The sequence below is a fragment of the Stenella coeruleoalba genome (assembly GCF_951394435.1).
Source record: "Stenella coeruleoalba genome assembly, chromosome: 5".
Classification (NCBI taxonomy): domain Eukaryota; kingdom Metazoa; phylum Chordata; class Mammalia; order Artiodactyla; family Delphinidae; genus Stenella; species Stenella coeruleoalba.
In genome coordinates this window covers 28,714,067-28,738,048 of record NC_137150.1, presented here as the reverse complement: position 1 = coordinate 28,738,048, position 23,982 = coordinate 28,714,067, and the positions used below count along the sequence as shown (strand labels likewise).

The window sequence follows — 23,982 nt, the reverse complement described above, 5'->3', positions numbered from 1 at the left end:
AGTGGGCCCTGGGCATTCCATTGCTGTCCTCAGTGTCAGGGTGAGTGTGGGTCACTCTAATGCAGGGTTGGGCAGGTCATCGGTACCTCACATCAACCCTGACTGAACCTCAGGATCACGCCAGGAACTTGTTAAAAATAAATTGGAAGGCCCACGCCTACTGATTCAGTAGGCGTGAGGCAGTGCAGGAATCTGCGTCTGACTAGATCCCAAGTGTGGGCAAAAGCTGGATCACCTTTCCAGGGTTCAGCTGATCAGAGCTTCTCAGCTTCCCGGGGTGAGAATCACATGGACGGGGGTGCAGGACGTTGGAAGGGGTACGCACATAGGGTGTGTGGGGACGGGATGGGAAGTGCAGTGTTGGGACAGCAGGAAGGGTGTGAGGGGTCCAGCCCGTAGGCTTGGGCACAAGAGGAGCAGAGGCACCAGTGACAGCCCCACTGTAAGCAAACTCCCCTTTGTGGCGGTGCCCCTCCCCCGCCTTGGTGCTGATCCTGTACTGGAATAGCCTGTTAATTGCATGCTTCCTTCACCAACCTGAGCACTCCTTGAGGACAAGACCTTGCATTCATTCATTCATACATTCATTCATTCCACAAATAGTTATTAAGACATTCATACACCAGGGACAAGTGCTAACAGGAAGCACGGCTGAGTCAGCCCACCAGAGCTTGTGGTCTGGTAAGGAGGCAGGTGGAAGACCAAGCGGCTCTAATAAGGTGTGTTGAAAGCTGTGATGGAGAAGCAGCAACACGTACTAGGGACACCTAGCCCCAGCTTGAGCGACCTGGAAAGGCTGCCTGGAAGAAGGGAAGTCTAAGAGGGTGGTGAATGGAGCAATCACCATGGAGAAAGAGGTCTGTTTCAGACCCACGTGCAGGAGTTTTTACTTCAGTGCTGGGCAGTGAGTGTAATAGGGAGAAATGGAAGGGTCTCACCCTACACTTGGCTGGAACCCAGCTTGGGACCTGGCCCAGGGAAGCTGCAGTGCATGTGTGGTGAACTGGCCGGGCTGGCCCTGGCTCCTGGCCCCCTACTCCTCCGATGATTCCCTTCTGTTCCTGGGCTGGGCTGGCTCCCCTTCTGGGAACCAGGCAGTATTTTTCTGGCAGCACCTGGGAATATTAGACGCTTCTCCAAGTTGGTATGGGCCACACTGCCCAGAGGTGGGGAAACTGAGGCTGGGCGAATGGCGTGATGTCCCAGGAGTCTCAGAAGCACTGAGCTCCCCTGAACTGTCAAGGCTGTTACAAACTGCTCCTGAGAGAATGAAATCTCTCTCCGTCTCCTCCTGGGCGAGTGGCCTAGGCCTAGGTCTGCGTTTGGGCCCTCGGGGCATCCCCGGAACTAGCTCAGGGCCTGGCACTTGGCAGGACTGCACCACGTGTGTGAACTGCATGGACGCGTTTACTCAGTCCCTGGACAGTGCGCCTTCCGAGCCCCCAGGTGGGAAGGGCAGGCCCTTTCTCCACCTTCGGAGGTCCCAGGCCCACCGCGGATCTGATCCGGAGTTGGCCTCGTCCTCCGGGGACTTGCGGCACGGTGATAGTGATGGCCGTCCCTTCCGTTTTACTGATCCGTGTTCTGTGCCGGGCACCCATACACTCTTACGCTGTCCATCCCAGAAAACCCTGGTGGTGGTGCAGGGGCGGCCCTCGTGAGGGGTGGGTAGTGCACTCAGCAGACATATTCCGAGACTGAGACTTGTGGGGAGGGGGTTCGGCACCCTCAGAATCAGGTTACGCGATGGTTAGGCGACAGGATTGTCAATTCCCCTCAGGGACCCCGCCCCACCCCCCACCCAAGGGATGTGGCGGGACTCACCCAGCAGGCCCTGGAGGGAGCTGTGCTGTGACCATAGGATCTGGCCCAGGGGCCTCCCTGCCGGGGACGGGGGGGCCGAGAGCCAAGGAGGGGCACGTCCACTCCCCCGTTGCCCCTGGAAACAACACGGTGCCCCTTTTGGCCTTTTATATTGGCACCAGTTACCTCTGGAGTCAGCACAATCACAATATATTAAGTGAAAAAAGCAGCCTGCAAAAAAGCACTGTGACCTCAATTTCTGTGGAAACCGCACATACTGGTTTCTGGAAAAGACTGGAAGGAAACGCATCAACCTGGTAATGACAGCTATCACTGGGCGGCGTTCTCTCATAAAAGCTTTTCCCTTTCGTTTAGCTGTATTTGCTAATTTTTTCTACAGGGGCTATGATTACTTGTGTCATTAAAGGGAATAAGGGGGACAGAATCTGCAAGAAGCAAACTCGGGTGTCACCCTGGGGAAGGCCTGGGTTGGGGTTCTGCGCTTCCACTGGGAAGGTGGGCTAGGGGCGAGGGGAGGGCGGAGGGTCGCGGCAGAACTGCCCCTCTGTGCCTCCTGAGCCAGGAGCTGGAGGCCAAGGTCAGGTCAGTGTCAGGCTGCACGTGGGCGCCTTCGGGCTGGTTGTCCCCCCGCCTGGCCGCCTGCTGCACTCCTTGAGGACAGGCCAGCTTCCAGTTTCCAGGGTAAGTCAGTGCAGCTCTGTGCTTGGGAGTGGGAACCCACCTGGTTCCGCAGGGCGGGCAGGTCTCAAGTCTAACTTCCCCTCGGGGCTTCTGTTCCCTAGATCCACTTCCCGGACGTGGAGCGGGTCGAGTGGGCCAACAAGGTAAGGCCAGGGTGGGCCTGGGGGCACCGGCCTCACTCCAGGCTTCGTCTTCCCTTGCAGCCCTGGCTGAGTCACCCGAAGCCTGGACGGGGCGGGCAGCGCGTGGACAAGGCGGTCCTGGTGGGAGCCCTGCCCGGGGAGGAGCAGAGATGGCCCTTAGTCGCTGGGGTGGGGGCCTTCTGCCTGTCGCTTGCTCTTCCCACCCTCCGGGTTCTTCTCATCACCAATGACTTTCTTTTCTAAAAAGAAACTATTTTTTATTGTGAAATTAATGCATGGCCACAGCAGAAAACTTAAAAGTACAGAGAAGCACAGAGCAAAATGCAGGCCCACCAGGCCGAGATCAGCGCATCCTGGGGAGAGGAAGGCAGTGATTCGGGAGTTGACAGCAGCTCCTGATCACCGAAGCAGCCTGGTGATCAGGGAACCAGGGTTTCGCCGGGTTCCCAGCCCGGATCTGGCGGCACTGGCTGTGCAACCTCGAGCAGGTTGCCTAACGTCTCAGAGTTGGTCCCCTCCTTTGTGCGATGGGAATAATGATGGTCCCTGCCTCGTGGGGTTGTTGTGAGTATTAATGAGGTAATTAAAACACCACAATGCCTGGCTCATCGAGGCCTGAGAGGGATAGGGGCGTTAAACCCTGAAACCGCACTTCCTTTGGGCTCCTCTGATTAGGGTTTGTAAAGGAGGAGCTGCATCTTTAAACTAAGGCCCAAGTCCCAGAGATGGAAGAGGCCTTTGCCCCAAACAGAACATATGGGCTGCTCTCCCCCCCAACCAACTCCCTCTCCCCGCTCCTTACCATCTGCTCACCATCTTCTGCCACCAGGTTCCATCTCTCCACCACCTTCCCTCTCCCCAGGTCCTACACTTGGTTCCCAGCACCATGAGTCATCCTGCTGCAGAACTCAGCTACAGGCAGCCTTCCCCGATTGCTAGAAAAAAAATTAAATCCACAGGAAACAACTTAAATTTCTCTTCTGTGGCTTTTTTTTTCTTTTCTTTTCTTCTTAAACCTCTGGCACGTGCTACTTCTTGTTTACACCACAGTGTTGTTCAGGTAGCTCATGTTTCAGCACAGAACTAAAGGGCCTCATCATGTTAAGTTTAGCGGGTGACTATTTCATGGTGGGCTGCGAAATGACAGCCAATCTTGGGATCTAACTGTAAGAGTGAGAACCACGGCTGTAGTTATCCGATGTCTGATGGACAGATGGACGGATAGGTGGGTAGATGGGACAGGGGATCAGGCAGGCAGATGGGTGCTGCAGCATAAGGGCCACCCTGAGCAGCCATGGGTCTGGGGCAGGGAGCACAGACCTGACCACCAAAGGCCCCTTCCTGTCCTCCCAGGTCATCTCCCACATCTGGCCCTACCTAAGCATGATCATAGAAAACAAGTTCCGGGAGAAACTCGAGCCCAAGATCCGGGAGAAGAACGTGCACCTGAGGACCTTCACCTTCTCCAAGCTCTACTTCGGACAGAAGGTCAGTGCTATCTCGGGCAGGGCAGCCGGACCTACGGTGCAGGCTTTTCTCCAGCCCCTGCCAGGGGTCACTCACAGGGGGCCCATTCCCCACCTGCACTTCCCAGCCTCTCGGCCTCAGGCTAAACCCCTCAGCCCCTAGTCCCATCACCACCATCTCTACAGGTTCCGGGGAAGCCTGGCTCAGAGAAAAGGTAAAGGAGGGGTGGGAAATAATTCCACCCTTCTTAAGCAAAATTTAGAGAACATGCCATGTGGTGGTGGAAGCCAGCCTGACACAAAGACATACAAGTCACGCTTCCTAGCCTCAGCATCAGCTGGGGAGAACTCACCACGGTGGAGTAGGATAGTCAGTGCCTCAAAGCAGTGACTAATTCTCTACCTGTTGGTTGATGCTGGCTATCCGTGTTATAAGCCCAGGCTAGTTCTGTGAAGATACTTGGTGACCCAGGATAAAAGTGTGTGTGTTGAACACACCTAATATCATGTCCCTATTCTAGGCTGCATTTCCTATTCCAGCCTCTTGCCCCACTCTTTCTGCCCCTCAGTGCCCCACTGATGTAAAAGTGTTATTTTGATCATCAGAAAATGCATACCCCAGGCAGAGCCGCTGTGAGCTCCATCACCCCGCACATCAGAGGCACTGGTATCTGGTCAGCTCCAGGAGAAGCAGATGCAGAGGGCAGGCCAGCCTGAGGAGAGCTGTCGGCCAGCCCCGGGGTGTGTGCCCCGCTGGCCTCCCGAGTGGCGGCAGATCAGGCTTACCTGAGCCCTGAAGGTTCTGGCTGAAGCCACTCAGGCTCTGCCAGGACTCGCTCGTCCCAGCATCTGTTGGCTCATTTGTTCTTTCCCTGTTTCACTCACGTATGGCTTCCTGAGCACGGCCGTGTGCAAGTCACTGTAGACAGAGATGGTGTGGCTGTGCCCCTGCCTTCAGGAAGGTCCCTGTCCTGTCGTGGAGACAGACGTACAAGCTGGTGGGTGACGGACACCCCCATGGCAGTGCACGCACGACGTGGAGGAACCCGTGGCTTCAGCAGTGGCGGGGCGTGGGAGTGTGGTAGTCAGGGAGGACTTCTGGGAGGGGTGATGTCTGAGTTGGCGTTTGAAGAACTCAGCAGGCAAAGAGGTAGGAAGCTTGCGGACCGCTGTGTTCTTAGCAGAGCCTGCCCGGCCAGGCTGCTTGTTGGGTGGTGATGCTGGTGGGACAGCGGGCCCTTGCTGGTGGCGGAAGCAGGCAGGCCTAGTGATGTCAGAGAGACCGCAGTGAGCGGTCCTGAAGCGAGATCTTAGTTCCCTACCCAGGAATTGGACCTGGGGAGCCTGGATGAAAACCAGGAATCCTAACCGCGAGACCACCGGGGGCTATAGGCTAGAAGCAAAGTGGCCCTGACACTTGCCCCCATTTGAAAGCAAGAATGTTTCAAGGAGGCAAAAGCTGTAAAAACAGGTACAAAGTTTATTATCAGAGACACAGCATAACATGTGAGAGAACACGCGGAGAAATTGTTTAAGGCAGAATCGAGGCAGAAATACACACCCAGAGAGAAAGGCGGTGGGCATCCTCCCTAATGAGGAGGAGGGCCGTAGAGGCCGTTAAATTGTCTTATGTAGGGCAGTTCTTCCGGGTCTTCGTTTACATTTGGCCAATGGTCTCATTTCTTTTCCCACATCTGACTGGTCCTAGGACCCTCCCCAAGATGCGTGCGCAACTTTTTGCTAAGATGGATCCCACTGCAGAGGACTGTGGGTGCATGTCCACACTTATTATAGGGGGGCGCCCCCTCCCTTTTTGACCCCCAAGGACCCTTCCTGCGCATGTGAAGACAGAGACGTTTTCCTTGACCTCAGGACTGGTCATCTTATCTCTTTACTTCAGCAGAGCTCAGCTCTTGCCACCAACTTTGTCCTTGGAGCGTCTGGGGAAAAACAAAGCTTCAAATTGACTCCGCTTGACAAACACCAGCTGTCCAGCCAGGGACCCATCCATCTCCCATCTCACTAGGAGTGGCTAATCCTGAGAGATGATTTTCACCCTGTCACGAAAACCTGGCGGGGTGGGGGGGCGGTGGGGGGGGGGCACCTGCAAGTTGACCAGATGCCCCAGTCCCGCAGGAGAAATAGCTGGCTTCTGGCCCTGCATTCAAAGCCCTTCGTGTTCTGGCTCCTCCCACACCTCTTAGCTCTCCCATCCCTCTCCTCTCCACTGCGGGGGAAGGCGGGGGCATCACAGAGGCCTTCCTCACGTGAGCTTCCTGGGCTTGGCCAGGCTCAGTGCGCTCACTACACCCACTCCCTTCACGCCCATGAGTGTTTCCTGCTTCCTCTGATTCCCACGTCCATGCCCAGCTCTGCTCACTGCTGTGATGACCTTGGGCCAGTGACTTAACCTCTCTGAGCTCCAGTTTCCTCATCTGTAAAAAGAAAGGAATCACTTCTAAGGGTGGTTGTGAAGCATGACTAACAGGCCTGGCGTCAGGGCCACTCTGCGTGGGTGGGTGAGCAGTGCTCCACGTGGGGCACCTGACCAGCCTGACGCCCCACGCTCACTGTGAGCCCTGAGCCAGGGCCGCCCTGCCTGGCACAGAGGAAACGCTCACAGTGGTAACTCCTCCTCTCTGTGGCGGGGCCTCCAGGTAGGTAGCCTTCTCCAGGGCTGGTCTCTGCAGATGGGGGTCTTGGGGCTGGCTGAGCTTCCACAGGTGCCTGCAAACCAGCCCCCAGCCCAGGAGCAGACTTCAGGCTGGGGCAGGTCGGTGACAGGCCCCTTCCTCCTCCCGAGGCTTCTGCTGGTTTTTCTGGGTCTTCTACATCAAGCCAGGTGCTGTGTGGCCTAAAGCTTCTACAATTCTGGGGGCCCTCTTAAAGAAAAAGAATTTTTTTTACATCTTTATTGGAGTATAATTGCTTTACAATGGTGTGTTAGTTTCTGCTTTATAACGAAGTGAATCAGTTATACATATACATATGTTCTCATATCTCTTCCCTCTTGTGTCTCCCTCCCTCCCACCCGCCCTATCCCAACCCTCTAGGCGGTCACAAAGCACCGAGCTGATCTCCCTGTGCTATGCGGCTGCTTCCCACTAGCTATCTGTTTTACGTTTGGTAGTGTATATATGTCCATGCCACTCTCCCACTTTGTCACAGCTCACCCTTCCCCCTCCCCATATCCTCAAGTGCATGCTCTAGTAGGTCTGTGTCTTTATTCCCGTCTTACCCCTAGGTACTTCATGACATTTTTTTTTCTTAGATTCCATATATATGTGTTAGCATACGGTATTTGTCTTTCTCTTTCTGACTTACTTCACTCTGTATGACAGACTCTAGGTCCATCCACCTCATTGCAAATAGCTCAATTTCGTTTCTTTTTATGGCTGAGTAATATTCCATTGTATATATGTGCCACATCTTTATCCATTCATCTGATGATGGGCACTTAGGTTGTTTCCATCTCCTGGCTATTGTAAATAGAGCTGCAATGAACATTTTGGTACATGACTCTTTTTGAATTATGGTTTTCTCAGGGTATATGCCCAGTAGTTGGATTGCTGGGTCATATGGTAGTTCTATTTGTAGTTTTCTAAGGAACCTCCATACTGTTCTCCATAGTGGCTGTACCAATTCACATTCCCATCAGCAGTGCAAGAGTGTTCCCTTTTCTCCACACCCTCTCCAGCATTTATTGTTTGTAGATTTTTTGATGATGGCCATTCTGACTGGTGTGAGATGATATCTCATTGTAGTTTTGATTTGCATTTCTCTAATGATTAATGATGTTGAGCATTCTTTCATGTGTTTGCTGGCAATCTGTATATCTTCTTTGGAGAAATGTCTATTTAGGTCTTCTGCCCATTTTTGGATTGGGTTGTTTGTTTTTTTGTTATTGAGCTGCATGAGCTGCTTGTAAATTTTGGAGATTAATCCTTTGTCAGTTGCTTCATTTGCAAATATTTTCTCCCATCCTGAGGGTTGTCTTTTGGTCTTGTTTATGGTTTCCTTTGCTGTGCAAAAGCTTTGAAGTTTCATTAGGTCCCATTTGTTTATTTTTGTTTTTATTTCCATTTGTCTAGGAGGTGGGTGAGAAAGGATCTTGCTGTGATTTATGTCATACAGTGTTCTGCCTATGTTTTCCTCTAAGAGTTTGATAGTTTCTGGCCTTATATTTAGGTCTTTAATCCATTTTGAGCTTATTTTTGTGTATGGTGTTAGGGAGTGTTCTAATCTCATACTTTTACATGTACCTGTCCAGTTTTCCCAGCACCACTTATTGAAGAGGCTGTCCTTTCTCCACTGTACATTCCTGCCTCCTTTATCAAAGATAAGGTGACCATATGTATGTGGGTTTATCTCTGGGCTTTCTATCCTGTTCCATTGATCTATATTTCTGTTTTTGTGCCAGTACCATACTGTCTTGATTACTGTAGCTTTGTAGTATAGTCTGAAGTCTGGGAGCCTGATTCCTCCAGCTCCGTTTTTCGTTCTCAAGATTGCTTTGGCTATTCGGTGTCTTTTGTGTTTCCATACAAATTATGAAATTTTTTGTTCTAGTTCTGTGAAAAATGCCAGTGGTAGTTTGATAGGGATTGCATTGAATCCGTAGATTGCTTTGGGTAGTAGAGTCATTTTCACAATGTCGATTCTTCCAATCCAAGAACATGGTATATCTCTCCATCTGTTTGTATCATCTTTAATTTCTTTCATCAGTGTCTTATAATTTTCTGTATACAGGTCTTTTGTCTCCTTAGGTAGGTTTATTCCTAGATATTTTATTCTTTTTGTTGCAATGGTAAATGGGAGTGTTTTCTTGATTTCACTTTCAGATTTTTCATCATTAGTGTATAGGAATGCCAGAGATTTCTGTGCATTAATTTTGTATCCTGCTACTTTACCAGATTCATTGATTAGCTCTAGTAATTTTCTGGTAGCATCTTTAGGATTCTCTATGTATAGTATCATGTCATCTGCAAACAGTGACAGCTTTACTTCTTCTTTTCCAATTTGGTTTCCTTTTATTTCCTTTTCTTCTCTGATTGCTGTGGCTAAAACTTCCAAAACTATGTTGAATAACAGTGGTGAGAGTGGGCAACCTTGTCTTGTTCCTGATCTTAGTGGAAATGCTTTGTTTTTCACCATTGAGGACGATGTTGGCAGTGGGTTTTTCATATATGGCCTTTATTATATTGATGAAAATTCCCTCTATGCCTACTTCCTGGAGGATTTTTTATCATAAATGGGTGTTGAATTTTGTCGAAAGCTTTCTCTGCATTTATTGAGATGACCATATGGTTTTTCTCCTTCGGTTTGTTAATATGGTGTATCACTTTGATTGATTTGCGTATATTGAAGAATCCTTGCATTCCTGGAATAAACCCCACTTGATCATGGTGTATGATCTTTTTAGTGTGCTGTTGGATTCTGTTTGCTAGTATTTTGTTGAGGATTTTTGCATCTATGTTCATCAGTGATATTGGCCTATAGTTTTCTTTCTTTGTGACATCCTTGTCTGGTTTTGGTATCAGGGTGATGGTGGTCTTGTAGAATGAGTTTGGGAGTGTTCCTTTCTCTGCTATATTTTGGAAGAGTTTGAGAAAGATAGGTGTTAGCTCTTCTCTAAATTTTTGAAAGAATTCACCTGTGAAGCCATCTGGTCCTGGGCTTTTGTTTGTTGGAAGATTTTTTTTTTTTTAAAGTTACTTTTTTTTTTTTTAATTTATTTTTGGCTGTGTTGGGTCTTCGTTTCTGTGCGAGGGCTTTCTCTAGTTGTGGCAAGCAGGGGCCACTCTTCATTGCGGTGCATGGGCCTCTCACTATCGCGGCCTCTCTTGTTGCAGAGCACCGGCTCCAGACGCGCAGTCTCAGTAATTGTGGCTCACGGGGCTAGTTGCTCTGTGGCATGTGGGATCTTCCCAGGCCAGGGCTCAAACCCGTGTCCCCTGCATTAGCAGGCAGATTCTCAACCACTGCACCACCAGAGAAGCCCTGTTGGAAGATTTTTAATCATAGTTTCAATTTCAGTGCTTGTGATTGGTCTGTTCATATTTTCTGTTTCTTCCTGATTCAGTCTTGGCAGGTTGTTCACTTCTATGAATTTGTCCATTTCTTCCAGGTTGTCCATTTTATTGGCATAGAGTTGCTTGTAGTAATCTCTCATGATCCTTTGTATTTCTGCAGTGTCAGTTGTTAATTTTCCTTTTTCATTTCTAATTCTATTGATTTGAGCCCTCTCCCTTTATTTCTTGATGAGTCTGGCAAATGGTTTATCAATTTTGTTTATCTTCTCAAAGAACCAGCTTTTAGTTTTATTGATCTTTGCTATTGTTTCCTTCATTTCTTTTTCATTTATTTCTGACCTGATCTTTATGATTTCTTTCCTTCTGCTAACTTTGGGGTTTTTTTGTTCTTCTTTCTCTAATTGATTTAGGTGCAAGGTTAGGTTGTTTATTCGAGATGTTTCCTGTTTCTTAAGGTAGGATTATATTGCTATAAACTTCCCTCTTAGAACTGCTTTTGCTGAATCCCATAGGTTTTGGGTCATAGTGTCTCCATTGTCATTTGTTTCTAGGTTTTGTTTTTTACTTCCTCTTTGATTTCTTCAGTGATCACTTCGTTATTAAGTAGTGTATTGTTTAGCCTCCATGTGTTTGTATTTTTTACAGATTTCTTCCTGTAATTGATACCTAGCCTCATAGTGTTGTGGTCGGAAAAGATACTTGATACAATTTCAATATTCTTAAATTTACCAAGGCTTGATTTGTGACCCAAGATATGATCTATGCTGGAGAATGTTCCATGAGCACTTGAGAAGAATGTGTATTCTGTTGTTTTTGGATGGAATGTCCTATAAATATCAATTAAGTGCATCTTGTTTAATGTATCATTTAAAGCTTGTGTTTCCTTATTTATTTTCATTTTGGATGATCTGTCCATTGGTGAAAGTGGGGTGTTAAAGTCCCCTACTATGATTGTGTTACTGTCGATTTCCCCTTTTATGGCTGTTAGTATTTGCCTTATGTATTGTGGTACTCCTATGTTGGGTCATAGATATTTACAATTGTGATATCTTCTTCTTGGATCGATCCCTTGATCATTATGTAGTGTCCTTCTTTGTCTCTTCTAATAGTCTTTATTTTAAAGTCTATTTTGTCTGATATGAGAATAGCTATTCCAGCTTTCTTTTGGTTTCCATTTGCATGGAATATCTTTTTCCATCCCCTCACTTCCAGTCTGTATGTGTCCCTAGGTCTGAAGCGGGTCTCTTGTAGACAGCATATATATGGGTCTTGTTTTTGTATCCATTCAGCCAGTCTGTGTCTTTTGGTGGGAGCATTTAATCCATTTACATTTAAGGTAATTATCGATATGTATGTTCCTATTCCCATTTTCTTAATTGTTTTTGGTTTGTTATTATAGGTCTTTTCCTTCTCTTGTGTTTCTTGCCTAGAGAAGATCCTTTAGCATTTGTTGTAAAGGTGGTTTGGTGGTGCTGAACTCTCTCAGCTTTTGCTTGTCTGTAAAGGTTTTAATTTCTCCATCAAATCTGAATGAGATCCTTGCTGGGTAGGGTAATCTTGGTTATAGGTTTTTCTCCTTCATCACTTTAAATATGTCCTGCCAGTCCCTTCTGGCTTGCAGAGTTTCTGCTGAAAGATCAGCTGTTAACCTTATGGGGATTCCCTTGTGTGTTGTTATTTGTTGTTTTTCCCTTGCTGCTTTTAATATGTTTTCTCTGTATTTAATTTTTGACAGTTTGATTATTATGTGTCTTGGCGTGTTTCTCCTTGGATTTATCCTGTATGGGATTCTCTGTGCTTTCTGGACTTGATTAACTACTTCCTTTCCCATATTAGGGAAGTTTTCAACTATAATCTCTTCAAATATTTTCTCAGTCCCTTTCTTTTTCTCTTCTTCTTCTGGAACCCCTATAATCCGAATGTTGGTGCGTTTAATGTAGTCCCAGAGGTCTCTGAGACTGTCCTCAGTTCTTTTCATTCTTTTTTCTTTATTCTGCTCTGCAGTAGTTATTTCCACTATTTTATCTTCCAGGTCACTTATCCATTCTTCTGCCTCTCTTATTCTGCTATTGATCCCTTCTAGAGTATTTTTAATTTCATTTATTGTGTTGTTCATCATTGCTTGTTTCATCTTTAGTTCTTCTAGGTCCTTGTTAAATGTTTCTTGCATTTTCTCTATTCTATTTCCAAGATTTTGGATCATCTTTACTATCATTATTCTGAATTCTTTTTCAGGTAGACTGCCTATTTCCTCTTCATTTGTTAGGTCTGGTGGGTTTTTATCTTGCTCCTTCATCTGCTGTGTGTTTTTCTGTCTTCTCATTTTGCTTATCTTACTGTGTTTGGGGTCTCCTTTTTGCAGGCTGCAATTTTGTAGTTCCCGTTGTTTTCGGTGTCTGTCCCCAGTGGCTAAAGTTGGTTCAATGGGTTGTGTAGGCTTCCTGGTGGAGGGGACTAGTGCCTGTGTTTTGGTGGATGAGGCTGGATCTTGTCTTTCTGGTGGGCAGGTCCACGTCTGGTGGTGTGTTTTGGGGTGTCTGTGGCCTTATTATGATTTTAGGCAGCCTCTCTGCTAATGGGTGGGGTTGTGTTCCTGTCTTGCTAGTTGTTTGGCATAGGGTGTCCAGCACTGTAGCTTGCTGGTCGTTGAGTGAAGCTGGGTGTTAGTGTTGAGATGAAGATCTTTGGGAGATTTTCGCCATTTGATATTACGTGGAGCTGGGAGGTCTCTTGTGGACCAGTGTCCTGAAGTTGGTTCTCCCACCTCAGAGGCATAGCACTGACTCCTGGCTGCAGCACCAAGAGCCTTTCATCCACACGGCTTGGGAAGGAGGCGGCCAGGGCAAAGAAAAAGAATTTTAAACTTAAAGTGTAAAACCAGGACAAAAATGAATGTTGAATAAATATGAGAACGTATGAGAAAATAAATCACAACAAGTTGTACTTTTACAAAAGCTGACATATCACACATATCACAAACTCTGGGAAAAGTTACATAATCATTTAAATGAACTGTTCAAGATATCCCTGTAATACTTTTGCTCCTGCATTTTTGGCTCCATACTCTTTGATAACCTTTGCATGTGACAGTGCATTTGTAAGCATCACTTTCCATGGAGAGAATAGAAGGATAATAGAATCTTTCCTCTAGTGTGGTCGATTGAATTTTTTTCTCCAACATTTTATTATGAAAAATTTTTGTTTGTTTGGAGAGGGAGGTGTCAGGGTGCCGAGGATGGGCAGGGACTGCAGGGTGGATTTCTGCTTTCATGCCTCATCCCAGGAGTGCAGTGGTCACACTGGTTGTTGTGGACAAAGCCCAGCTCTGGGCAGGGAGCCAGCAGCACCCCACCCCCTGCCCCCTGCCTGCAAGACCCCTGCTGACCCAGTCTTCTGGCATCTCTTCCAGTGCCCCAGGATCAACGGCATCAAGGTGCACACTAACAAGTGCAACCGGAGACAGGTGGTCCTGGACCTGCAGATCTGGTGAGCCCTCGTGCCCCTGGGGCCAGGTGTGGAGGGCGGGGGAACACTGTGGGAAGAGCCAGGTTGAAGATGGAGTCGCAGGGAAACACTCATTTGGGGTGTGAAAGCCCCTCACAGCGCATATGCCCCTTCATCCCCCTGGGCTGGAGCACAAGGTCCCTGCTGGGATGGGGAGGAGTGGCAAGAGAACGGATGGTCCCAGGGGAGCCACTACTGTCTGAGCCCTCAGCCCAGGCCTGGCTTCTCCCATAGACCAGGCACCAGGCGTGTTTTGGGTACCAAGGCCTGGGCAACAGAGCTTTCTTAGAGGCCAGGTCACCTGGAGGGTCAGACCAGCTGTCTCAGAGAGGATGTAGCAAGAGAAGGTAAGTGTGACGAGAAAATGTAGGGACTTGTGGTGCAACCCAGGGAGCTCCGAGCACAGGCTGTGAAAGGCCAGCAGGAGAACTGGGCTCTGTGGTACCTCAGAAAAACTAAAGGATGCAAAGACACACAAGTGACTTGTTCAGTGTGTCGGGCAGGGGCATCCCTTTTGAATGAGGTTTGTAATAGGCTTGAGTTAGAGAGAATGGAGATTCAATCCAGGAAGTCTTCCTGGAGGTGGTGGGATTTGAACTGTGCTTAAAGGACCAAGGATAAACTCCTGAGGTTCCAGAAGGTTGCCATTCACTTCCAGTGCCTCTGTATTTCCTGTCCTTAGCCCAGAGGCTGGCGCTGTGAACATGTTGGGAAGACAGGAGGCAACTCCAGAACACCCATCACTGTATGGGGGCTGGTCTCAAGTGTGTTGAGATGGTAATGGCAATTGGGCCCTCCCGGCCCCAAGGCTCTGCCACAAGATCCTGTGTGAATAGTTGGGGCACGTCAAGGTCATCTAGCCCACGCGCCCAGCTTTCCAGTCATCTCAGGGAGCCCCTGGGGTCCCTGAGTTCCCCCTGCCCTTCCAGGGGACACTCAGCATTTCTGTGACGTCTGGCTCCTCTGCCTGTGCCATGCAGATATTTGATGGCCACCCTGTCCCTCTGCATCTCCTTCAGTCTTTTGATGGGGTCTCTGCTCTCTACTTTCAAGGGCACCCATTCTGGGCTTCCTGTGCCCATCGCATGGCAGGAGTTGCCAGCTGAACTCAGGCTTCTGAGAACTTGTTACTGTGCCCACCTAACCACCCCCAGCAACAGCCTGCATGAATGGTGGATGGAGGCTGCGGGGCTGCTCTGTGTCCCTGGGGAAGAGGCCTGGGTAGAGATGGGGCAGAGGCATAGCAGTGTGCGCACCCAGACCCCCTCCTTCGCATCTGCGGGGTGTTGTGGGGCGAAGTGGTGCCCAGAGGTCTCTGCCCTCGTGGGCAGAGGCGGGGATGCATGTGGGACCTCTGGGTGCGGGGACCCCGGGGGCTGCCTTGGGGGGTCTGGGCAGTGTCTGCGCAGAGCTGAGAAAAGCCGAGGCTGTCAGGGAGTCCACATCCAGGTGATGCAGGGCTCAGGCTTGGCCATCTGGGCTTGGGCTGGGCTGCACTGGGCAAGTCTCCCAACCTCTCCTGAGTCGTGGACCTGCCCCTCCTCTCTACCTTCCTTCTCCCTCCCCACTTTCAGCTACATTGGGGACTGTGAGATCAGCGTGGAGCTGCAGAAGCTACAGGCTGGTGTGAACGGGATCCAGGTGGGTGGAGCCCGGCGTGACTGCCTCCAGGTTGTGGGTCAAGGCAGGGGAAGCGGGCTTATGCTGGAGGAGGCTGCAGCGGGGGTGTTAACACCAAGCACAGAGGCTAGTACCAGTCAAGGGACTCCAGGTCCGAGATCATAGGGCCAGGAAGTGGTGGCTGGGTTTCACCACCCCGCCGCTCAGGACAGCCCCACACCTGCCTCTGTTCTTCAAACCCCCCTGCCAGAGAGGCTTCGACTGCCCTGGGAAGTGAGAGACTCTTTATTAAACGGTGCAGAGCCGATGCTGAGAAACTGAGGTGGAAGGAGGAGATAGAGCTATTTTATGGTAGGAGTAGAGGAGCTGAGCTGGAGCTGGAAAGCACTCCTGGGTCCCGGCCATGGTCAAGGCTGCAGCCCCCAGGCAGCAAGGCAGTGGGGGGCAGGGGGGGCCAGCTTGTGGCCCTTGGAAACCGGCAAAGGGGTGGAAGCTGCACGCTGGCTTCTCTTCCCCGAGTGTGGTCCCTGCTGTGACGGCAGGTGGCCCTGACATCTGGGGATGGCTTGGGCATGAAGGAGCAGAGCAGGTGTGGGAGGAAGGGCGGCTGAGGTCCCTCCCGGCCCTCTGTGCCATCCAGCTGCAGGGCACGCTGCGGCTCATCCTGGAGCCCCTCCTGGTGGACAAGCCCTTCGTGGGAGCTGTGACCATGTTCTTCCTTCAAAAGCCGGTGAGTCCCCAGGACGAGGTGGGCTTGCCGCTCCCTGTGGGCCGGCACTCGCCCACTGGGCCCAGGTACTGGGTTTGAGCCCAAGAACGCTGCTGAAGCCCACCTGGACCCCCCATCTCATGTGCTCCCTAAGGCGGCCTGAGGTGCTCGACTCTGCTCTCCCCGAGCCCAGGAAACATCCTGGAGAAGTGGCTGAGGTCACAGAGAGGAGGCTGTAACTCAGAGCCCTCGGATGCCAGGCTGGCCTGTGGCCGGGCCCTCAGGCCGCTCCTGTGGTCCCGGCAGAAGCAGCCCTCCTGACAGGCCTGGTCCTGAGCAGGACTGGGAGGCGCCGTCACCCGCCCCACCCCACACAGAGGGCACCGCCCGCCAGTCGGCTGAATTCTCCATGGGGGCAGGGGCGGGGGCAGGGCCCTTGGCAGAGGGTTCTCAGCCTGGGCTTCTGGTTCCTTCCAGCCTAACAGCCTCCCTCTGCCCCTGCAGCACCTGCAGATCAACTGGACAGGCCTGACCAACCTGCTGGATGTGCCAGGAATCAGGTAAGTGCCTGTGCGAACTGCCAGGCAGGCCCGAGGTGGGGCCCTCCGGGCCGTGCAGCCAGTGATGGGAACCACACCGTGGCTGTGCCCTCCCTCTCCCTCTCTGCACGAGGAGAGGGGTGGGCAGCTGCCCCCTCCAGGGGGATAGCATTGGTGTGTTCGGAGTGACACCATCAGGTGAGATGTCCTAGAGGAGGCCCCATGGGCTAATGAGGGGCGAGTGCAGGCTCTGGAAACAGGCCAGCCAGACCAGCCTCCTGGCCCCCCCTCAGCCACTGTGTCCCTTTGGACAAGTGACTTCACCTCTCTGGGCTCTTCCTCAGTAAATAGGGAGCCTGGTTCCTCTGTCTTGAGGCCCCTGGGAGAACAGTCAGGTACGTGCGGTGCTGGCACAGCGGGTGTGGATACACACGAGTGTCCTCCTTGTCCACATCCACTCCCTCCCCGACCCAAGTGTGTGTGAGAAGCCCAAGTGGCTCCCGCCCAGACACAGACACTGGCATGGGAGGGGGCAGCTGTCACAGCAGAGGCCAGTGAGGAGGAGCTGGTCTGGGCAACCCACCTTCCTGGGGCCGGTGTGGTGCTGCGCTCAGAGCCTCAGGCCCCTGAGAGGAGCAGAGAAGGGCTCCAGCCCCGTGTGGACACACCTCCCAGGAGGGAGGGACAGTGGACCATCTAGGGTAGCCCCTGGCTGGCTCGCCAGGCCCAGCAGCTGTCCCCACCTGCAGGGAGGACCACTCCCTCCCTCACTGGGGACATTCCCACTGATCTTCACCCCCTGGGCGCAGAGAATCCAGTCATGCATTCTTTCACTTAGAAGATATTTCCTGAGCACCTACTGCGTGTCGGCCCACTGCCCCTGTCTCCCTCTACTGGCGAGATAGAGTCAGGCAATAAAGAAGGAGGATTTCAAGGTGATGTCAGAGAGTAGAAGGGCTACAACAGTGAACACGTACCTGGCATTTACTGGGCACTAAGCACTGTTCTCAGCACTTCACACGTATTAACTCATCCTCATAACAACCCCAGGAAGTAGGCATAATTATCCCCATTTTAGAGATGAGGAAACTAAGGTCTGGAGAGATCAGCAACTTTCCAAGGTCACGCAGCTTGTGGGTGACAGAGCCAAGATTCTAACCCAGGATCCATGTCCTCGTTCTTGGCTACCAGGCTGTGATGCCTCAGAGAACAAAGCAGGATTGGGGTGGGGGGGCTGAGGGGCGGTCAAAGTGTACACCCTACATCCTCCCCCCGACCCCCCATCCAGGCAGGCTGGGGTCAGGGCTGCTCTGTCCCGAGATGGGCCCACCTGGCCCCAAGCTCTGCTCCTGGTTCCAGCTCCAGGGATGGGCAGACAGGCAGGCGGCCCGGGGGAGGTGGTGCCGCCCTCCACAGCTTTGCATGCCCACTGTCCCCAGTGAGGTGTCAGACAGCCTGCTGGAGGACCTCATCGCTGCCCACCTGGTGCTGCCCAACCGTGTGACTGTGCCCGTGAAGAAGGGGCTGGACCTGACCAACCTGCGCTTCCCTCTGCCCTGCGTGAGTACCCGCACGGGCCGCAGAGCGCTGGGCCCAGAGCTGAGGGACAGACGGGCCAGGGAGATGCACCCTCAGATGGCGATGCTCACTTCCGCCCTATGAGGGCTGGCATCCTATTTTATGGAGCAAAGACTGAGTCTCAGGAAGGTTGAATGACTTGCCCAAAGTCACCCATCTTGGGAGGGAAAAAGCCCAGGGAGCATTCCTTCCTGGATCCTGGTCCCCCCATGCGGCCTGTGTTGGGGACTGTAGGCAGTCACACTCGCTCCCAGGAAACTCCAGGAGCCTCCCATTCTCCCTTCAGGGACAGGAGGCTCCCATTCCATCCTTTGGTGGCAGGAAGAACGCTTACGTCTTCTGGGAAGGAGCCAGGACGTGGGGCTTCCTTGGGTGCTCAGCCCCACTGCCCCCGCCCGTCCTGGGAGCTCAGAAGGCCCCTGAGGAGGGGGCCAGCCCTCAGCGCTGTCCTCAGGAGGACAGCCACATGGCCTCCCTGCAGAAGGTGCCCTGGCCATGGGGCTGGGAGTCAGGGCCTCAGGAGAGGGGGAAAGTGCCTATTTTTACCATCAGAGCCAGGTGTGAGGCATCAGGCCACACGGGTGACGCATGGCCCTTACCCCACACTGTGCATCTAGCAGTCTCAGTACAGCACCGTCACCTACATCATAGCGACTGCAGACGTTCTGTCCTTAGGGCATATCCCACTAGAGATGTACTGTCAAGTGCCTACAATTTAAACCCACTTGGAATAGTTCCTCTCTGTGTGTCTGTGACAACTGGCCGTGAATATTTACATTGATTTGTTTCCTTCCACTTTCTGTTTCTAGAGTTTAATTTTTACCTTAACTTCCTTTTACAATCATGTAAAATATTTGCACACTTCTAAAGGCCAGTGTGAAAAACAAATTGTACTTTAAGGAGTCTAGCTTCTACCACCTAGTCCCTCCTCCTCCAGTATTTTTCATTATTTGTTTCCTAATATGAGCACATACACGTACGATGGCTGTGGGTACGCATCTGATTACACGCATAGTCCCCCTTTCTTGGATGGACGGCAGCAGGCCACAGCTCTCCTCACCTTGCTGTCATCATGCATGTGTCATGAGGGTCACCCCATGACAGTGTGGTACGTGGTACTCCACCACGTGAATGTACCGCATCTATTCAACCAGTTCTCTACTGATGGATGGCTGAGCTGTGTCTGGTCTTCTGTTATTTCCAATTATGCTGTCATGAAGAGCCTTGTCCATATCTTTTCATGTTTGCCAGTATGTCTTTAGGATAGATTTCTAGACGTGGGATTGCTGGGTCAAAGGGCAAATGCTTATGTATTTACTGATATTTAAAAGAAATAGTTCTAGGCCAGAGGCCTACTGGCCCCCTGAACTGTGTTTTTCCTGGTTCTTGTGCTCTGTTCTGACTTGAGACATAGCCTAGGGTGTTGGGAGTGGGGTGACTCAGTGCTGGGGCCTTTACGAGCCCAGGGACCGACTGCCGCAGCAGGCAGCGGCCACAGGGGTATGTACACCTGGGTAGTGGGAAGAAATGACACCGGGCCTCAGTCTACGTGTAAGCTAGAGAGGGGCTGGAACGCAGGAGGAAAGCCGCTCGGGTGGCGTGGCAGTTGGCACAGGACGAGGAAGTGGCCGCGGTGGAATGGGCCCTTCACGGGGCAGGCTGGAGGCACGGAGGGGTGGGAGGGCCGGGAGTGTGGCCGGGCATCGTGGTGCAGTGGACAGAACCCTGGGCCTTGCCGTCCCTTGCTGCGTGGCCCTGGCCAAGAGGCTGTCGTCTCTGGCTTCTGTCTCCCTGTCCAGACATGAGGAGGGTAAGGTGGGGCTGGGGTGATAGCTGATGGCTTGGGCTCTGATGTCGGGGGCTTTGAGGGCCCTAGAAACAGCTGTGAGGCCCAGGCTGGGGCATTTTCCAGGGAGTGATCAGAGCCCACTTGCTGGAGGGAGAAAAGCTGGCCCAGAAGGACAACTTCCTAGGACTCCGAGGCAAGTCAGACCCCTACGCCAAGGTGAGCATCGGCCTGCAGCATTTCCGGAGCAGGACCATCTATAAGAACCTGAACCCCACCTGGAACGAGGTGTTTGAGGTGAGGCTCTCCTTAGCAGCTCCCAGCTGCTCTCCATGCCCTCCAGGGCTCCACTCTGGGTGGTTCTGTCCCAGACAAGGGAGGGCCCTACCTTCACGGTCCTCACACACCCACGGGCAACACTGGGCCACAGGCGTGGCCCTCGGGAACAGGCGTCCAGAGGTGGGCTGCTCTGGCCCCTGATGGAGGGCCAGCCTATTGACAGATTCCTACGTCCCTTCCCAACCAGAGCCGACTTTGTTGGAAGTTTTCAAATCAAATCAAAGAACATCAGGGGCAGTTCTGCCCCAGTCCTCTCAGCCTTCGCTCCCAGAGCCAGACACCGGGAGCCTGAAGTTCTGCCTTAAGTCCAGCCACAACCCTTACCGTGGGAAGGGCAGGCCCGCAGCCTGTTTGAGTGCTGCAGTCTGGAAGCGGCAAGCCCCGGGCAGAAAACACACCAGCCAGCATCCCGAGCACCCACCCTGCCCACAGCCTTGCACAAGCTGCCGCTAGTCCTCCGCACCCCGCGGGAGAGGGAGCACTCCCTTCTTACAGGTGCGGTTCTCCAGGCACTGAGACGGGCAGGACCTGCCCGGGGCTCCGAGCTGGCAGGTGGCAGAGCTGGAACCTGGAACCTCGTGCTTGAGGTCTGCTTCATCAGCCGTTGTGGCCTGCAGGTCAAGTCACCTCTCTTTCCTTCCAGTTCATAGTGTATGAAGTCCCTGGGCAGGACCTGGTGGTGGACCTGTACGATGAGGACCCTGACAAGGATGACTTCTTGGGCAGGTGAGGAGGAAGGCCATGCTGGGCCTGGGGGCGCAGGGCTCTAGGCCTTGAGGCACAGGTACCCCTGCTTCCACCGCCCTCGCTGCACTCTGACGTGGTGACTGTACCAGGCCACCAGTCCCATCGTTCCGCACCGCTGCCACAAACCTCCCCCCAGATGCCTCCCGAGTGCCCAGCCCTGAGCGCCAGCCCTCTGGGGGTACATGGAGGGCCCTGACGTTTGTGTCCCGTGGGCTCTGCTTTCTGTGTTCCTCATAATGCACCCAGAGTACCCGTTTGGAGCAGTGGGCAGGGCCAAGGCTGGCACGGATGGCCAGGCCCCTGGTACCCAGGAACCATCTGTTCACTCTGAGCTGGCACTTGGCTCCCCTGGGGTCATGCCTGAGGTCTGCTGCATCAGCCGCTGTGGCCTGCAGGTCAAGTCACCTCTCTCTCCTTCCAGTTCAGAGGAACACAGAGCCTCAGGGCTGAGAGAGGATTGAAATGACCGGCGTGGGGCTGGCTATCAAATCTCTAAATTTACATGTGTTTTGGTCCAGCCACCCCAATTCCAGGAATCTCCTATAAAAGCATTATACCTGAAATGTTTATCTGTGGTGACAAACCAAAAAAGCTGGAAACGTGACTGTCCAGAGTCAGAGGACATTGCCTGAATGTTTCAACAAATTTGTCACTGCCAAACTACAGAATATCCCGCAGCTTTTAAAAATGACGAGTAGGATCTATGTATGTTGACCTCGAGGATATTCAGTTCTATCTAGGGAAGTAGGGGAAGCAGTTGGGAGTGACCTGAGCAGTTGATACATCTTTCCAGGGAGGATGGACATGTACGTGTGTTCGCATGTGCTCGTGTGGACACTACACCGCTGCTCATCTCAGAGGCTGGGGTTAGGAGGCAGCAGAAAAGAGAATTTTACCCAAATCTTCTTACTCCTAAAATTTTTAGCTTGTTTCTGTGAACAGGTGATTTAAAAAAATGGAAACAAAACAAAATGGGAGGGGAACAATCTGACCACCCGAGAAATAGCTCACCACCATGTTACTTATTTTTAATTTCTCATCTTAATGAAAGGAGTTGTGAGAAAGGAGTTGTGATTTTTGTAATGTTGCAGATTAGAAGTGTGTCTTGTGGTTCGTGGTTTCGGTAACTGATTTCAAGTGTGTTTTGAGCTCAAGCACATTTCTAACAGTTACATGGAATTAATTTCCCCTCTGGCTCTCAGGACGCTCCAGTTGGGCTTGGGTCGGGCGAGGCGGAAGGCACGCCATGAATGTGTTACCGCCTCTCACACACACGCCAACTATACGTAGCCCCTGGAGGGCATCTGGGCCAGTTTTGGAAAGGGAGGGGCATTTCTGGTTATTACAGTGACTGCGGGAGGTGGTGCCACTGGCATTTAGAGGACACACGACAGAGAGGTTAAATTCCTGCAATGCATGGGCAGTTCTGCACGGTGAAGACTCATCCCAGCCCAAATACCAATAGCACCCTCATTGAGCAATCCCGAGCCAGTGTGTCCAGCAGTGTCTGCTTGTCCCCCTCTGGGATCAGAGCCGCCTGCCTGCCCGGGCAGCATGCCCAGTGGGAGCAGCCCCGATAGTTAGACAGTCCTTCCTTTGCTTGAGCTCAAAGTGGTCTCCCATTCACTCTTGGGATGAATAAGGTCCTCCGTCTTGAGAGTCCCACTCAGATATTTCAAAATAGATTTCAGAGTGGGCCTCCACGCCCTCTGCTTGTTGCTGCCTCTGGGCTGAGCTGACTTTCCGCTCCCTGTGTATTCCAGCCTGCAGATCTGCCTCGGGGACGTCATGACCAACAGAGTGGTGGATGAGGTAGAGTTGGTGCCTGCAAACCCCTCCTTGTGGACAGCATCATTTCCATCCCAAAGTGTAGTACTTCTGTCCTTCCATAACCACCTCTCCTAGTCTAGAGCCTACCCTGTCTGGGCTGGTTCACCTCTTCCCTGAAGCCCCTATTAGGGCCCTACTGGGTCCCAGAACGGAGCTGCCTGGAGAGAGTTAGTAGCGTCCCACTGGCCCTTTCCCCAAGCTCTCCTCCCCCTCCCCCTCCCCCTGCAGTGGTTTGTCCTGAAAGACACAACGAGCGGGCAGCTGCACCTGAGGCTGGAGTGGCTTTCACTGATCACAGACCCGGAAGCTGTGATAGAGGTGAGTGCGGGCTGTCGTGCTCCCTTGGCAGAAGGGGGGAGGGCGGAACTTGTGGCAGGTCTGGTCCATGTGAGAGCTGTGCGGGGAGGCAGGGAGGGAGCTAGAGAGCTGAAGCCACAGATCTTGCCCACAGAGTCCTCCAGCCAGCCCCACCTTCTGGGGAGCATGTCCCTCAGCCCTCATCTCTACAAAGGGCGGATGGGATCCTTAAAAGCTCTGTTAGTGCCCATCAGCCCAGTTCATAGGGAAGTCCACTGGTTCTGACTTGAGTCTGTCATGCTGCAGTTGTATTTTCAGCCTCAGCAAGGAGCTAGGTTGTGAGGGAAGGTATGGCCAGTCTGGAGGGCAAGGGCTGGCTCTTCAGGCATGAAGAGGCTTCTCCTAAACCAGTCTGTGTCTCCAGATGCTAGGGGCACCTAGTGAGGGTTTGTGTCTGTTTGTAGGACCACGGTAGTTTTTCCACTGCCATTCTCGTGGTCTTCTTGGAGAGCGCCTGCAACCTGCCGGTGAGTGGTGACACAGCCAGAGTGTCACACACACCCTGCCTTGTGCCCATCACTTTCAAATGTCCATGTGTTGCTCATTCACCCTGTTCTCGTGCTGCAGAGAAACCCTTTTGACTACCTAAATGGTGAATATCAAGCCAAAAAGCTCTCCAAATGTGCCAGGGTAAGTGTGGGTGTGAGAGCAAGTCACACAGCTCCTTTTCCCCAGAGTAACCACAGCCCCGCGTCTGCTGGGCGGTGCCGTGCACACACAGCCCGGGGCCAGTGAGCGCCGCCGTTCACTAAGCCTGCAGCGAGCCAGGCTCCGGGCTTGGCAGTCATCCCCACACCTGCTATGCCTGAGTCCCATGGTGGCCGTGC

General features: G+C 52.1%; 1 protein-coding gene across 1 annotated transcript in view; it reads left to right on the top strand.

Annotated features, from left to right (window-relative positions):
• The window catches only part of ESYT3 (extended synaptotagmin 3), a 57,470-nt gene that overhangs the window by 17,483 nt on the left and 16,005 nt on the right, over nt 1-23,982 (top strand). Inside the window, exons 2-14 of the mRNA XM_079922176.1 lie at nt 2,607-2,648; nt 4,002-4,136; nt 13,556-13,632; nt 15,225-15,291; nt 15,911-16,000; nt 16,484-16,539; nt 17,958-18,078; nt 20,009-20,179; nt 20,865-20,947; nt 22,732-22,780; nt 23,027-23,116; nt 23,560-23,622; nt 23,723-23,785. Coding sequence (XP_079778302.1) covers nt 2,607-2,648; nt 4,002-4,136; nt 13,556-13,632; nt 15,225-15,291; nt 15,911-16,000; nt 16,484-16,539; nt 17,958-18,078; nt 20,009-20,179; nt 20,865-20,947; nt 22,732-22,780; nt 23,027-23,116; nt 23,560-23,622; nt 23,723-23,785 — 1,107 coding nt within the window. The remainder of the gene's footprint in view (nt 1-2,606; nt 2,649-4,001; nt 4,137-13,555; nt 13,633-15,224; nt 15,292-15,910; nt 16,001-16,483; nt 16,540-17,957; nt 18,079-20,008; nt 20,180-20,864; nt 20,948-22,731; nt 22,781-23,026; nt 23,117-23,559; nt 23,623-23,722; nt 23,786-23,982) is intronic.